The 13,986-nt window shown below is 25.6% G+C and overlaps 3 protein-coding genes across 6 annotated transcripts in view; 1 reads left to right on the top strand and 2 right to left on the bottom strand.

The window, feature by feature from the left end:
- Positions 1-1,449: 1,449 nt before the first annotated feature.
- Positions 1,450-2,701, bottom strand: LOC100158872 (CCAAT/enhancer-binding protein gamma-like). Of its 2 annotated transcripts, none has more exon segments than NM_001246110.2 (4): positions 1,450-1,854; positions 1,911-2,067; positions 2,138-2,277; positions 2,564-2,641. In NM_001246110.2, coding segments are annotated over 3 exon segments (378 nt in total). In that variant the 5' UTR covers positions 2,249-2,277; positions 2,564-2,641; the 3' UTR covers positions 1,450-1,744.
- Positions 2,702-3,033: 332 nt separating this feature from the next.
- LOC100167770 (tyrosine-protein phosphatase non-receptor type 2) lies at positions 3,034-11,448 on the top strand. Of its 3 annotated transcripts, XM_016807464.2 has the most exons (10): positions 3,068-3,216; positions 3,285-3,389; positions 5,490-5,651; positions 6,741-6,875; positions 6,946-7,073; positions 7,132-7,357; positions 7,421-7,579; positions 9,323-9,573; positions 9,649-9,795; positions 11,363-11,448. In XM_016807464.2, exons 2-10 carry the CDS (start codon positions 3,303-3,305, stop codon positions 11,397-11,399), a joined length of 1,332 nt encoding a protein of 443 aa, XP_016662953.1. In that variant the 5' UTR covers positions 3,068-3,216; positions 3,285-3,302; the 3' UTR covers positions 11,400-11,448. The 3 variants fall into 3 exon arrangements, with proteins under 3 accessions (XP_016662951.1, XP_016662953.1, XP_008186751.2); XM_008188529.3 differs by lacking the exon at positions 11,363-11,448 and having other exon boundaries at positions 9,649-11,333; XM_016807462.1 differs by lacking the exon at positions 11,363-11,448 and having other exon boundaries at positions 3,034-3,389; positions 9,649-11,333.
- Positions 11,449-12,264: 816 nt separating this feature from the next.
- Positions 12,265-13,986, bottom strand: part of LOC100166414 (protein will die slowly) — a 6,666-nt gene continuing 4,944 nt past the window's right edge. Inside the window, exon 9 of the mRNA XM_029490007.1 lies at positions 12,265-12,343. Within this exon, the coding sequence (XP_029345867.1) occupies positions 12,265-12,343 (79 nt within the window). The remainder of the gene's footprint in view (positions 12,344-13,986) is intronic.

Here is a 13,986-nt window from a genome sequence, read left to right as displayed (position 1 = left end):
TAGCTGAATGTAAGTCACTTAAATACATATATTAGCGTATAAAATTAATTGCAAAAATTGAAATAATTTTCTTTAATTCTAAATAAATAATCAATATTATATTATTCATATTTTGTTTTATTTTTTCGGTGTAGGTGTGTAATTTATGTAAAATATAAATTTTTTCCAGTTGCATATTTTGAAAACAACTATTGTTTGTTATATTTAATTTAAATGTAATGTGTAATATATAAATAGTATATAATGTCTGTCAATGTCTAATTATTTAAATTAACCATCAGTATTAAAATAAAGTTTACATAAATCCCCTCTTCTTCAATAATGCCTTCATGTATGAAGAAAACATACCTAATACTTATTATGTAACTTTTATATAAGGTCATATCAATGCCATCACAAGAGAGATATAATTTTAGTAATTTAAGTATTAAGGTGTAATTACACATCTATAATATTCTCTTCATTAAAATTGTTGCTATAAAAATGTGTCATCAAAATATTATGTCCTATGTTAACATTAAATTATTGACCAATAATTGTTATTGTATATTAACTAATTAATTATCATACATTATAAATGTCTATTCTATTATTTAAACTTGAAGTTATTATTAATGGATTAATATATAATTTTAAACTTTAATTTAATCAACCAGATAGTATACTCCACTTTAAATTTCACAATAGGTCAATAATCAACATATTTACACATCAAATGTTTTAAATAATATGTGGAACCTATTTTTTCTCTCAACATAATATACAATACAAATAAATAACTGATATCAGTTCACCGTCCTCTTAATTGCATAAAGAAGAACACTTTTATAAATATTTATATTATAATATTGTAAGTGTTGATATTTATTCTATGGTATTTGTACTGTTTTAAAGTTCAGCAATAAGTATTTATGTTGCAATTAATCAATTTAATATAACTAATAGTTCATTATTTTTAGGAAAAATGTTGCTTCACTATAATAGGCTATAAGGTTACTATCTCATTCTTTTTAATAAATAAAACATATATTATTATAAGCCGATTGATAAAAGTTGACCTATGACACAAGCATTAAAAAAAAATATATTCACTCGAGCACTGAAGAATCAAATGCACAGTAGATAAAAAAATATTTAACTTTACATACTGATATGTTAATATAGGGTCTTGCATCATAATAATCATTATTGGTGAATGATAGTGACATAAGTTGTTGAACCAATCTTTCATTAAAACAATTAAGTCATTATTATAAAAATAAAACTGAACTAATTTTTTGAGAAACTGTCAAAATAAATAATATGTTTATGGACCACGAGATTAGTTTACAAAATAAGAACAACAAGGAATCACTAATCAATATGACAACAACTTGATCTTCACAATATTGTTGTATGAACTTAAAACTGTCACCGCAGGATGCTTTATGTTGAAATCAAAACTCATAATAGTTACACATATTAAATGTTCATTCAATATTTTTTTTCTTCAAATTGTACAGTTGTTTGAAAAAATAAATATAAATATTGCACAACATATACACAAGTGGACAAACATTAATGAAATTGTTACAAAAAACAATTTAAGCTATTTAAAATCCATAACCTAATCAATATTAACAAATAAATATTTTCTTGAGTATGGGACAAAAATATTTTAAAAATTATTAAATCAATATGACTCATAACATTATTTTTACTTATAAAATATGCTGTGCCCATAAAATAAAATATTATATTATACTTATGATGATGATGGAGGTTTTGATAAATCATTATCCAATATGTCTGAAGTAGTATCGCTCAATAATGTTTTAAGGTCAACAGATTTGGGAAGTTCAATTTGTGATGTTCCTAAAACATGATGAAATAATCAATTTAAGTTTTATGAGATTGTTATCAAATCTTACCAGCTTGTGCCATGAATAGTTCTTTTAAAAATCCTAGTTCTTTACTTAAAAGTTTAATTTTTTCTTCAAGCATATCATTCTCAGTTTTTAATTGGTTCACACGTTGCAATGTCTGTTGTGTGCGCATTCTACTTTTAACTCGACTTCTTTTAACTGCCTGACAAATTAAAAAAATACATCAATAAACACACAGAAAACTAGGTATAATACAAAAATTTCAAAAATACCTGATTGTTCTTGTCTCGTTTGCGTCGATAGTCGTCTTCACTGCTATCGCCTTCATCGCGTAACACGGCTGATAGAGCCATGTTTTTATTTTCTTTATTTTTACGAGCCATACACCGCGACACACGCACTCTAAGTAATTCTAAAAACCAGTGTTAACAATAAATTACTAAATGTTACAGTAAGAGTGAGATGCCAATGTCGCAGTGGTAAAAACCTTAAAAAGTCATTGCGAAATCAAAATAATTGTTTAAAGAATAAAATGGCAATTATTGTAATTTCGAGGACACGGGAGAGAAACGTGTCTCTAGGACGCTATTGTGTATTAATTATTGGGTCATTGACAATATATTACACAGTATATATATACGTTATACTCAGACGGCCGAGCAATGTCAAACTGGATTAAGTCCGGCGATCACACTTACTCGAACAGAGCACCCGAATACCCGATGTCTGTCGGAGAACCGAATCCGGTGTTGCGAAAATGAATGGATTTTGCAATTGAATAAATTTGCATCGACTCACGAAATATTATTACTATTATTAATACGACGTTAGATAGAATGATACTAACTGTACGCAACAATAATAATAATGTAAAATTACAGATAACAGAGCCACAGAGGGCCTTATCTTATCTGCGTAATGTTTATTTTTCCGTTTTCGAACGCGCACCACAGAATTCTGTGGTCGAAGCACGGTTGTTGTGTGGTTGTAAATTTATACCAGCACAGAATACCGCGTCGGACCATCCAATAGAACAAAATAATATTCATGTTGGTTTAGTACTTAAGTTGGTTATTTCGTCCTACGTGGTGGTTCACACTGATGATAACAATCATGAATGTAATTTATTGCAGAATGTCGTGATAAAAAATGAATACCTACTACAACTATAATAGGTATATTGATTGCAGTTTTTAGTTATGAACTGCAATTTACTATTTAGTAAATTTGTGTACGATTTTTTATAATATTATATTTTAATAATATATATTTTTATTTGTTGTATAAATTTGTATATTTTGTGTTTAAGTATTAATAGTTTTGTGTAGATTCCTACTTGAATTCCAAACAGGTACATATTTATTGTTTGCTTGAAACTTGAAAAAATTCAGAAGATAAAAATTTGCATTTAATTTAAAGATTTATCAAGAAATCAACATGCATACCGATCAACAAGTGAAAAAAAGATTACGCGATGAATTTAATGACATAGAATCGAAGAATATGTGGAACATTACGTTCAGAGTAAGTAAATTTAATGGTTGTAGATTTAGTAGGTTTGTACCTATGTTTGTACTGTAAACAATATAATGTCTTAATGTGTTAGCATTTTATTCTATTTATTAATTTTTATAAATAATGAATTGAACTGTTTAATCTGAAAAATTAAGTTAATATAGGTAGATATTAGTATGTATTTTATTTAATGCTGTATCCATACAATAATAACATAAGTTATATTCATTATAGTTTTGTAGATTAGTACTTACTATGCAAAATAAACGTAAAAAATGTTTATAGTGCATTTTAAACTAAATTAAAAACCGTTCTGCACAAACCCTTTTAATAACATGAAGTTTTGGTAATATAGATAGGTAGGTATTTAATTATTACCAATATTTTCAAATAATATATAATATAAATTGAGAGGATATAGTCCCTCTAAATATTTTAATAACCCCCCCACCCCCCCCCCCCCCCCAAAAAAAAAAAAAATTTAATTTAACACTTGATCACTTTACATTGGATTATTATAGCACTCCTAAAAATTTAACCAAATGTCCGCCCACGCATAGGATAAAAACAGTTTTAGACCAGCTCTGTACTTAACGCTCTATCAAGAGCCAAATATGGATGATATACGATTGCACCATATTTTAGAACAGAGCTGACAACAGGATAAGTAAGAAATAACTAGTGCATATTAATTTGAATCATTTGTAATTTTATTAAGTAGTATTAAACTATGTTTTGAAAAATTAAAAAATGCATTAATAATTTTTATAATAAATTTAATAAATAAATTCAAAAACTTTATGTTATTATTTTTAAGAAATTATTAAAAATAATCATTTAAAAACTACAGATCAAACATCAAATAATTAATATACTAAAATTGGAGGCCCAAAGATTTATAGCTATATAATATCTCTTGGTGAAAAAATGTTCTATCTTAATATTTGCCAGGGACAAATGCCTATTTACCAATTAATTTATGTTAAAAACAAATAATACACCCAAATTTATTTGTTTGGTAAAAAAGCTTGAAAATTTAATATATATTGTTATGACAATATTTGAAAAATATTAAAAATTAGATATTCAGTCAATTTCTGAAGTACCTAGCGATTTTCTTGAAGCTTATATCATGTTTATATTTTTATCAATTCCTCTACTTTATAAAATTGTAATAAAATGTATAACATTTTAAATTCTTAATTTAAAAAAAAAAAATATTAAAATGTAATACAATATTCTCATAATTTAGTCTACCTTCATCAGCATTATCAAAAAAAGAAAAATGTCTACAAGAAAGTCAAATTAAATATTTATGAGTGTTTGAAGTTCATATTGTTACAATATTGGATATTCACTCCATTTTTCATGTAGCGATTTTCTTATTTTGTCGTAATTTAAAAACTAATAACTGTAGAGTGTAGAATGTAGATACATAACAATTTCACTGAATGATTATATTTTCATTTTCTATACACCATACAATTTTGAAAATATTTTAACCCATTTTGAACTATATAAATATCAATAAAGTTTTATCTGTTGGGCCAAAAAGTGTAAAAATTTAATACAATGTTCCTGATATATTATTACAGTAGCAGTTGAAAAATATTAAAAATACATAGGCACAATTTTTTTTTATAAGCATTTAAAGTTTGAATTTTGACAAAATTTATCAAATTGAAAATTTACAAATTATTCAGTAGTTAAAAATTTATAAAATGTTCAAATTTTATAACTAAGGATTGAAAAATTTAAAACAGTGTTCTACGTGAATAGGTTATAATATATAAATTACTTTCGTCAATCGTTTTTCTTATTCAATGATATTATATTATTGAATTCAAATTTAATACAATCCATTATAGTGACCCACTTGTAATCTACTCTACAGCAGAGCGACACCCACTTACCCAACTTTTTTTATTTTCATCTATTAAATTTATTTATTTGACTTTTGATAATTTTTATTAAATCATATCGTAGTAGGTATAACTAGTTCTTTTAATTATTAGTACAATAACAGTTTTACTTAAATTAACTATATTTTGAAGTATCATAACATTAGATTTAATAACTAAAGAATTATTTTATTTACTTATTTTTCAGTTTGTTGAAGTAGAAAGTTCAAAAATTAAAAAAACATCTGATGAAGCAAAGAAACCACAGAATAAGGCTTTAAATAGATATCAAGATGTCTCTCCTTATGATGAAACTAGAATTATCCTAAAAAGAGGAAATGTATCTTATATAAATGCCAATCTGGTACAAGTAAGAATAAGATTTATTGAAAACAATTTTAACTTAAGTATTAACTATTATCTGAAAATGGTTTCATTTAGTATTTAATTCTATACAATTTATATTTTTTTTCAACAAGATGAGAGTAATCTCTTGGTTTACACCTCTACAGACAGATATTAATTGTACCTATTTAAAATAAATATATAGAAGGGAAATCCACCTAGCATGAGCATAATACCTCTTTAATCCATCACCAAAGTATTTATTCAAATACTGAATTTTAAAATGTATTAACTTATATTTTGTATACTTAAATACCACATTCCCAAATACTAAATTTTTTTTATCATTTTTCAGTCACAATTTTAACTTGTTTAGATTCATAGTGGAGAGATGAATATATTGATTTTACAATGATGTGTGTTTATTTTTGTATCTGTTATCACTTTTTGGATCATAAAAAATGCTTTGATTTTTAAAATTGAGAGTGGTTTTTGGTGGGAAAATTTGATGTAGTAGGTACTTTAGAGGATCAAAATAAAAAATCTCTTAATAATCAGAAAAAACAAAATACAAATTAAAGAAAACAGGAATTTTTATACAAAGCCAGATTTTGACAAATCGATATTGTTTTTTGGTTGAATTCAAAAACAAACAACTGTGGATACTTGAAATTTTCACTAAAATGTTTATTTTATCATTTACTGTACTTAATATAATTTTCAACATTTTTTGAGCTATTTATATTTATTTGAAATTTTCATTTTTAATTGTTAGAATTTTGACGAAAATTGTGACAAAATAACAAACTTGCAAAAATATGCAAATTATTTTGTATTTAAAAATTCATATGAATATTTCTTTCTAGATCTAAAACGATAAATTAAAATATTAGTTTCTGTATTAAGTTGACTCGCGTTTTTAGTTTCTTCTGTAGTCTAGATTATATAGCTCCTAAATGTCAGTGATTAGTCCAATTTTGGAATATATCGTCTTTAAGTATACTTTGAAACTCATCAATTCAGAAATTCAAAACTTAAGGAAAAATGGATCCTTAGCATAATTGGTGAATGAACTGTATACACAAAATTATATTTTTATTTTTTGTTTACATAGGTATGTAATTGTGAAAGACAGTATATACTAACTCAAGGACCCTTAGAAAACAGCACTTCCCATTTTTGGCTCATGGTATGGGAACAAAATACCAAAGCCATCGTAATGTTAAACAAAGTTATCGAAAAGAAAAAAGTAAAACATTTGAACTATATTCCAATTAATTATTAAATTAGAATTATTAACATTATTATTTTTCCTTAAGCTTAAATGTCATCAATATTGGCCAAAGAAAAAAAAGGATAATGATAAATTTGTATGGAATGATGTTGGTTTATCTGTAGAATTTGTTTCTAAAATCAATCATGGATTTTATGCACTAAGTGTTTTAAAGTATGAATTAACCAATTCTATTTGTTAAAAATATTACATTGATTTTTTTTTTCCTTAGGCTTAATGACTTAGATTCAGGAGAATCTCGTGAGATTTATCATTTTCATTATACTGATTGGCCAGATTTCGGAGTACCCAAAACTCCTACGCCTTTTTTACGTTTTCTCAGAGATGTTAGGCGTAGCGGTAGTCTTGATCCATCTCACGGGCCAATTGTCATTCATTGTTCTGCAGGAATAGGACGTTCAGGAACATTTTGTTTAATAGATTCCTGCCTTATAAAAGTGAATAAATTAAATGAATAAATTCAAATTTAGAACATATAAAAAATTATATATTTAAAATAGATGAATACACCAGAAGGCTTAAACTATGTTCATATACGTACATTACTAGCAGAAATGAGACAATGTCGGTTGGGTCTTGTTCAGGCTCCAGAACAACTACGATTTGTTTACCAAAGTGTTATTGAAGCCCTCGATTCAGATTGGGAAGCAGATAATGAGGTAAATATTATTAATTTAAAAAAAAAATTTTATTTTTTGAAAGATTATGGTTAATCATAATTTTTAATATATTCATTTTTAAATTATTGCTCTTTCAACTATCTCAAACATTATTTTTTCTTTATCATAATATGATAAAATGAATACATAATACCAAGGCTGGGCAAGTTAATGATTTTTTTTAACTCAGTTAAGTTAAGTTAATATGCACCAATAACAAACAGTTAAAAGTTAAAAGTTAATTTAACTATAGGTTAACTCAGTTAAGTTAAAAGTTAATACACACTTTTTGTTAACTTTTTATTCAGTTAAAAAAAATTTAATTTGTTTATACAACGCTGACATACTTAATTTTTTCCAACCCAAAACTAAATTATAGACTATAGTGTTTATATTTTATACAGTGTTTCCTTATTAGGTAAATTCGAATTATATACATTTTTTACTTTAAACAATTCACGGTAAATATTTTTTGACATGAAAACGAGATATACTGAAGTAGTGAAATATGATAAAATTAAAACAAAATAAATTAACTTAACTTAATTCTTGAAATGAAAAATTAACTTGTTAATTTCACGTTAATTAAAAAAGAAATTTAGTAAGTTAACAGTTAAGTTAATGAAAAGCCAAAATTAACTAGTTAAGTTAAAAAGTTAATATAAAATTAACTTATTAACTTAACTTTAACTTTTTAACTTGTTAATGACCAGCCTTGCATAATACTTCAATATTTAACAGTTATTGATTTGTAGAGGTTGAATGGCCTACTGTCATATATTACAGAGCATAGTGGTCCGAAGCCCTAATTAGGCTGAAAAACCATGGTTTTTATTTATTAAGCAAAAAAAGTACAGCCAGATAAGATGTACAAGTGCCATTAGGCATTAGCACTTCAATTGATAAACAATTGAACTGGTGCCAAACATACTCATTGTTATATTATTTAATTAAGCTTTATAAAATATAAATTTTATTGAATAGGTCCCAGAAATGTATGCATTTAGTACTTACATATTTTTACTTGGTTGTCCACAAAAAGCTTAGGTACGATCCAATTTTTTTTTTTATCTTGAGAATTGGCAACTATGACCATTAGCATTTTGTAGGGGGTTAGGGTTGGTTGAGGAACACATTAGTGACTAAGCCACACCAGGCCCCATATACAAATTTAAATAACATCTTCTGTTAGTTTAACAAGTTCAAAAATTAAATTAAATTATGCATTATTAAAAATTATTTTTAAAATTATATAACATTAATATATAAAATCTATGTAGTTCATATAATATATTAAAATGTCTGTGTTCAAAAATAAATTATACATGAAAATAAATAGTTTACAAAAACACAAATCACGTTCAAAATTAGAGTGTGCACAAACAATAACATATTTGCATTTTTGATAGCTTTTAGTATATGAATTTACAGTTCCTAATAATGAGTAGATGAAAAAAAAATTTAAAGCAAATGATAGAGATCCGCTTGATAGAATGACACCAAATAGCCATCAGAATTGTAATTTTAAATATTAGTTGGATAAAGATATTTTTTTTTGAAAAAAAACTTTTAATTTATATGTTAAAATGTTGATTCAAGCTTACCAACATTTTAACCAACTAGTTCTAGGTTTTTTGGGTATATTATTTTTTAGAATAGTGGTCTGAATATCCCCTTCCCACCAAATTTGTAATGATTAGTTTTTAATCTGTTAATAACAATATATGTATGTGTTTGTTTTAGGATAATTTACCTAGTTTAGATGGCTCATTATTGAATAATATAAGTGAATCAGACTGTGAAAGTAGTGATAGCGAACTAAGCAGTGAGGCACCCCCTTTACCACCACCTCGTATGGAATCATTAAGACAGCAAGATGAAGATGACTATGATGATGAAGAATCATTAGTATCAGAATCTGATAGTGATGAAAATGAATCAACCCCACCGCCATTACCACCTCCCAGAGATCTCGATTTATCTAAACCTAATGAGTATGATATTTCATTAATAATTTTTAAAATATTATTTTAAATAATTAATTTAATATTTTATTTGTTTTATTTTAGTTGTATTATGGAGACAACCAATACCAAAGATGAGCGCATTAAGAACAAAGTTGAAGGAGAGGCAGAAAAAACCAAAATTATGGCAGACAAATTAAAAATAATGAAGAGAAAACAAAAAGAGCAAGAAAAATGGGAACAAATCAAAAGGTCCTGGTTTTATCCATTGAGAAATTTAGGCATTGGAGTCTTAGCTTTAAGTGGTGGTGTAATGATTGTCGCATATTTGATGAATTATAAAAAATAACGTTTTTAATTTAATAATTTAAACTCGGCTTTACAATTTACAAGGGCATTAACAGACATATTCAATGTTTGCTTTAATTTAAATATAATAAGAAGTGATATTATAGATGACAACCAAATATTTATCAAAATAGCTATACTTCCATTTGAATAATTAAGACTGAAAATAAGCATTATGATAAAAAAAAATATGATTAAAGCCAATTTTTTTCTTTGATTCTACCTTAGTTTTAATTTGTTTTATAATATTATTATAAAATGAAATTACATGGAATTTTGTATATAAAACAAATTAAAATTATCTTTGTGGATTGTAGACGTCGAGCTTTATAAACAACAAAAATGTAAATAATTTCAAATGGCATAAATCATACCATTTTACTTTAATTTAGCCAGTAACACGTGTAAGTAAATAAATTATCTATTTTCTTAATGAATTGATTAAAATTAATCATTCCGTAAATTATATTATACGCTCTACACAATATTATTGAGTTGAATTAAGTTATCAGAGTATATATTTTAATAAAAATGTAAAATATCAATCTACAATCACAAATTGTGGCAATGAAAAAAAAACTAACTGATATGACGTGTTTTCTTGATTTTTTTAGTTTAAAACTTAAAAAATCTAAATAAGAAAAACTTAAATTTTTATCTACATTTATTGTCCTTTGGTGTATTATTAGTTTCTTTTTTGATTATTGTTTTTGGAATATGGATGCTACTGTTAAGATAATTTTTACTTAAATATTAATGTAACAAAATATTGTGAACATTGAACACAAAGAAAAGATTTATCAAAACATGTAAAAATCGATTTTAACTGAAAAAAAATTACTTATCTAATATTACTTAAATCTTATCCAATATATCTTATCCATATAAATTATTTTTCATTGAATTCTGCTTGAGCTTAACTATACAAATGTTTTGTTTTTTTTTTCTACCCAAAAATGTAAAAATTTATTATTCTTAATATCTAGTTTATAACTAAACAGTGTAACTAATATTAATAAGACATAAGCAATTTAGGTTTAGGATATTTAATTATTTTTGTTAAGTATTTTGAAATGCAATGATAAATAGTAACTTAAATATTTTAAATTATATATTTATCAAATGTACTACTGTCAGAATATAAAAATTATCGAAAATAACTATTATTATTTTTATTACACTTATGTTAATTAACAATTTATAATTATTCTACTTAATATGTGATTTTAATCATTTTATGGTAGGTAAATAATGTTTGCTCATACCGTAAAGACTGTTTAATTGCGTTTAAATTTCAACTAATTATAAAACAACTAAAATGTTGGCAATACAGATTTATTTATTTATGATTATGCTAGGTAAAAATTATACTATATGTTATACATTTTTATAATATTTAAATTTAATCAATACTTAATAAATACCTTGAATACAATTTAATATTATAAAATGTTTTGTTTTACATTTCTAGGCACTGCAACAATGGAAAACAAAGTAAAAATAAATGAAATGGAGTCGTTTTCTTCACATTTCTCGAAAAATATTTTATACATTTAAGAAAAATAAACACAAATAAAACTTTTTTTTGTCGCGAAAAAAATGCCTAAAACATGTTTTTACCTTAAATATAATATACATAGTATTATATTAAATTAATATAACAAAGAAACAAGTTTTTAACACTTAATAAACTATATAATTATGTCACAAATATTTTTGACTTATTACAAAAAATGATTTAAGGGTTTTTGTAACTAAGAATTATCTTAATGATATTAAATCTCAAAACCATTGATGTGTGTTAGATAGAAGTATTTGTAATAATTGTTTTTAAATTTTAGTTATTCTTTATTTTATAACTGTTACTGATCTTTGTACACAATAAAAACTAGATAATTAATGTAGTAGAAGATATTAATTATTAGGAAACGGTTTTTTTTCTTACATATAATTTGAAGTTAAAATAATGTCTTTTTAATTGTTATACATAAGAAGACTTGATAACGTTCAGTGGTTATTTGTCACCCAAAACTCAATGCTCACCATTACTTTTAGGTGGTGCAATTTCACCACCTTGAGGGAATTGCAAACGGTCAGTTATTTCACCCAAAATGTACCAATCTTTTGTCAATCATATTGATAGACCTAGTAATGTGATTATACTTTTGAAAAGTGATTTGAATTTTGTAATATAATTTATTAGTGATGTTTTGTGTGTTTAACCCCCACCCCTTGGTATTTTTTTACCATATGTATAAATCTAATAATAATTAAAAAAATATACATATACATTTTTTTATACACCAGCGTTACTATGCACATATTTATAAGTCCCACATGCATGTAATTTAAAAATTGCCTATTTCGAACTCCTTAAAAACTGTCCATTTGCAATCCAATCAACATGTGCAGAATATTAGCAGGCAAGTTAGATAGTTCACCAAGATTGAAACTATAACATGATTGTTTGTTTATAAACAAGTCTATTAAAACTCAATTCATGTGGTTTAGAAACAAATTGTTGGTACCCATATCATAATATTAAGTAGGTAGCCAATTAGTACATAAGAGAGTTATTCAAAAAATAGTACTATAGCAGTAAAATTAGTTTGAAAATAGTATGATAATTCTGTAATCTATATAATTCATGAAATTATATTAGATATTGGATTGTTTCTGTAACCCAGATGATAAGAGTAGTTATGATTTTGTTCTGGGGGGGATGGATCATTTTGTGGATAAATGTCAGATTGAATAAGATAGGTTTTCAATTAGGTTGAATTAATTTATGCCAAAAAATGTCATTAGAAAACGTAACTGTGTATATTATAAAATGTAATGATATACTTAATAAGTTTCAAGTATCAACGAATAATACTTTTAACTTTTACTTTCACAAAAAAATCACTAAAACTGTTTAGTAGGTATTGTTCATTTCAATATCTTATTTCGTCCAAGTTTGAACTGCTTGTTAAGTTTTTAGACTTTTTAGTTACAGTATGAATTACTTATGAAAACATTTATTCTACATTCTCAATCTTAAGCTATACAAATTGAACATTTTATACATTTTTAGCTTCAAAAAAATTTGCAAATATCCGAGATTTTAATGAATTTTGTACAAATTTTAAATTGATATGCTTATAAAAAAAGTCAGTGCCAATGTATCTTAATATTTTTCAACTGCTATTGCCTATTATGACAACTTCTGAAGAATCTTGTATTAAATTTCAAAGTTTTTTGACATAGGTACCTAACTAAAATTAAAATTTTATCGATATTTATAGAAAAAAAATTGAAGATGTCTATAAATAGCTTAAATTTGTATAAAATTACAAATTAACATACGGTGAAAAATTCAAGTATCTACAGCTATTAGTTTTTGAGTTACGCCAAAAATAAAATTGGTTTTGTCAAAAACAAGTTTTGCATAAAAACTTCATGTTTTCCTTAATTTTTGTTTTGTTTTCCTACATAATTGGAACAATGAATTCATTGTTCAGCTCAGAAACTAAAAAAATTCTGGGGGGGTCAATTTCCATTATTCCCCAACATACTACGTCACGTACGTTATACATTTATTATACTACCTACATAAGAAACGTGAAATAATTTTTTTTTTACAACAGGCCATTAGCTGTAGGACGGAACTGTACGGTTTTTGGGACGGTATAGGAAACGGTCGGAAGAACACATTTTTGTGTTTGGTAGAATTTTCAAGTGGGCACCTGTAGGTATCTGCCATGCCCAGGTGGGGGATGGCGGCCTCTCTCCAGACACCGTGACAGCCTGAAGAGAAGTGCCGTCCGTGACTGAGGTTCGAACCGGTTACGGTGCGCGTCGCAACCGATGCCTTAGTTAGTTAGGTTAATCCGCTCGGCCACTCCGTTCCCTGAAATATTTAATATTCTTCTTTGCGATAATTTAAGAAAAAAACATTTTTATATTCTAAAATATTTAAATATGAATTGCATTCTTTCTTTATATCAGTAGATTTCAGATTCTGAGCGGAGCGAAAGAATGTATTGATTTAACAATGATGTGTGTTTTTACTGTCAGAAACATTTTGGATAATAAAAATTCCCCGATTTTCGA

The sequence above is a fragment of the Acyrthosiphon pisum genome, chromosome A2 (assembly GCF_005508785.2).
Source record: "Acyrthosiphon pisum isolate AL4f chromosome A2, pea_aphid_22Mar2018_4r6ur, whole genome shotgun sequence".
Taxonomy (NCBI): Eukaryota; Metazoa; Arthropoda; class Insecta; order Hemiptera; family Aphididae; genus Acyrthosiphon; species Acyrthosiphon pisum.
This window is presented reverse-complemented; position numbering and strand designations above follow the sequence as displayed.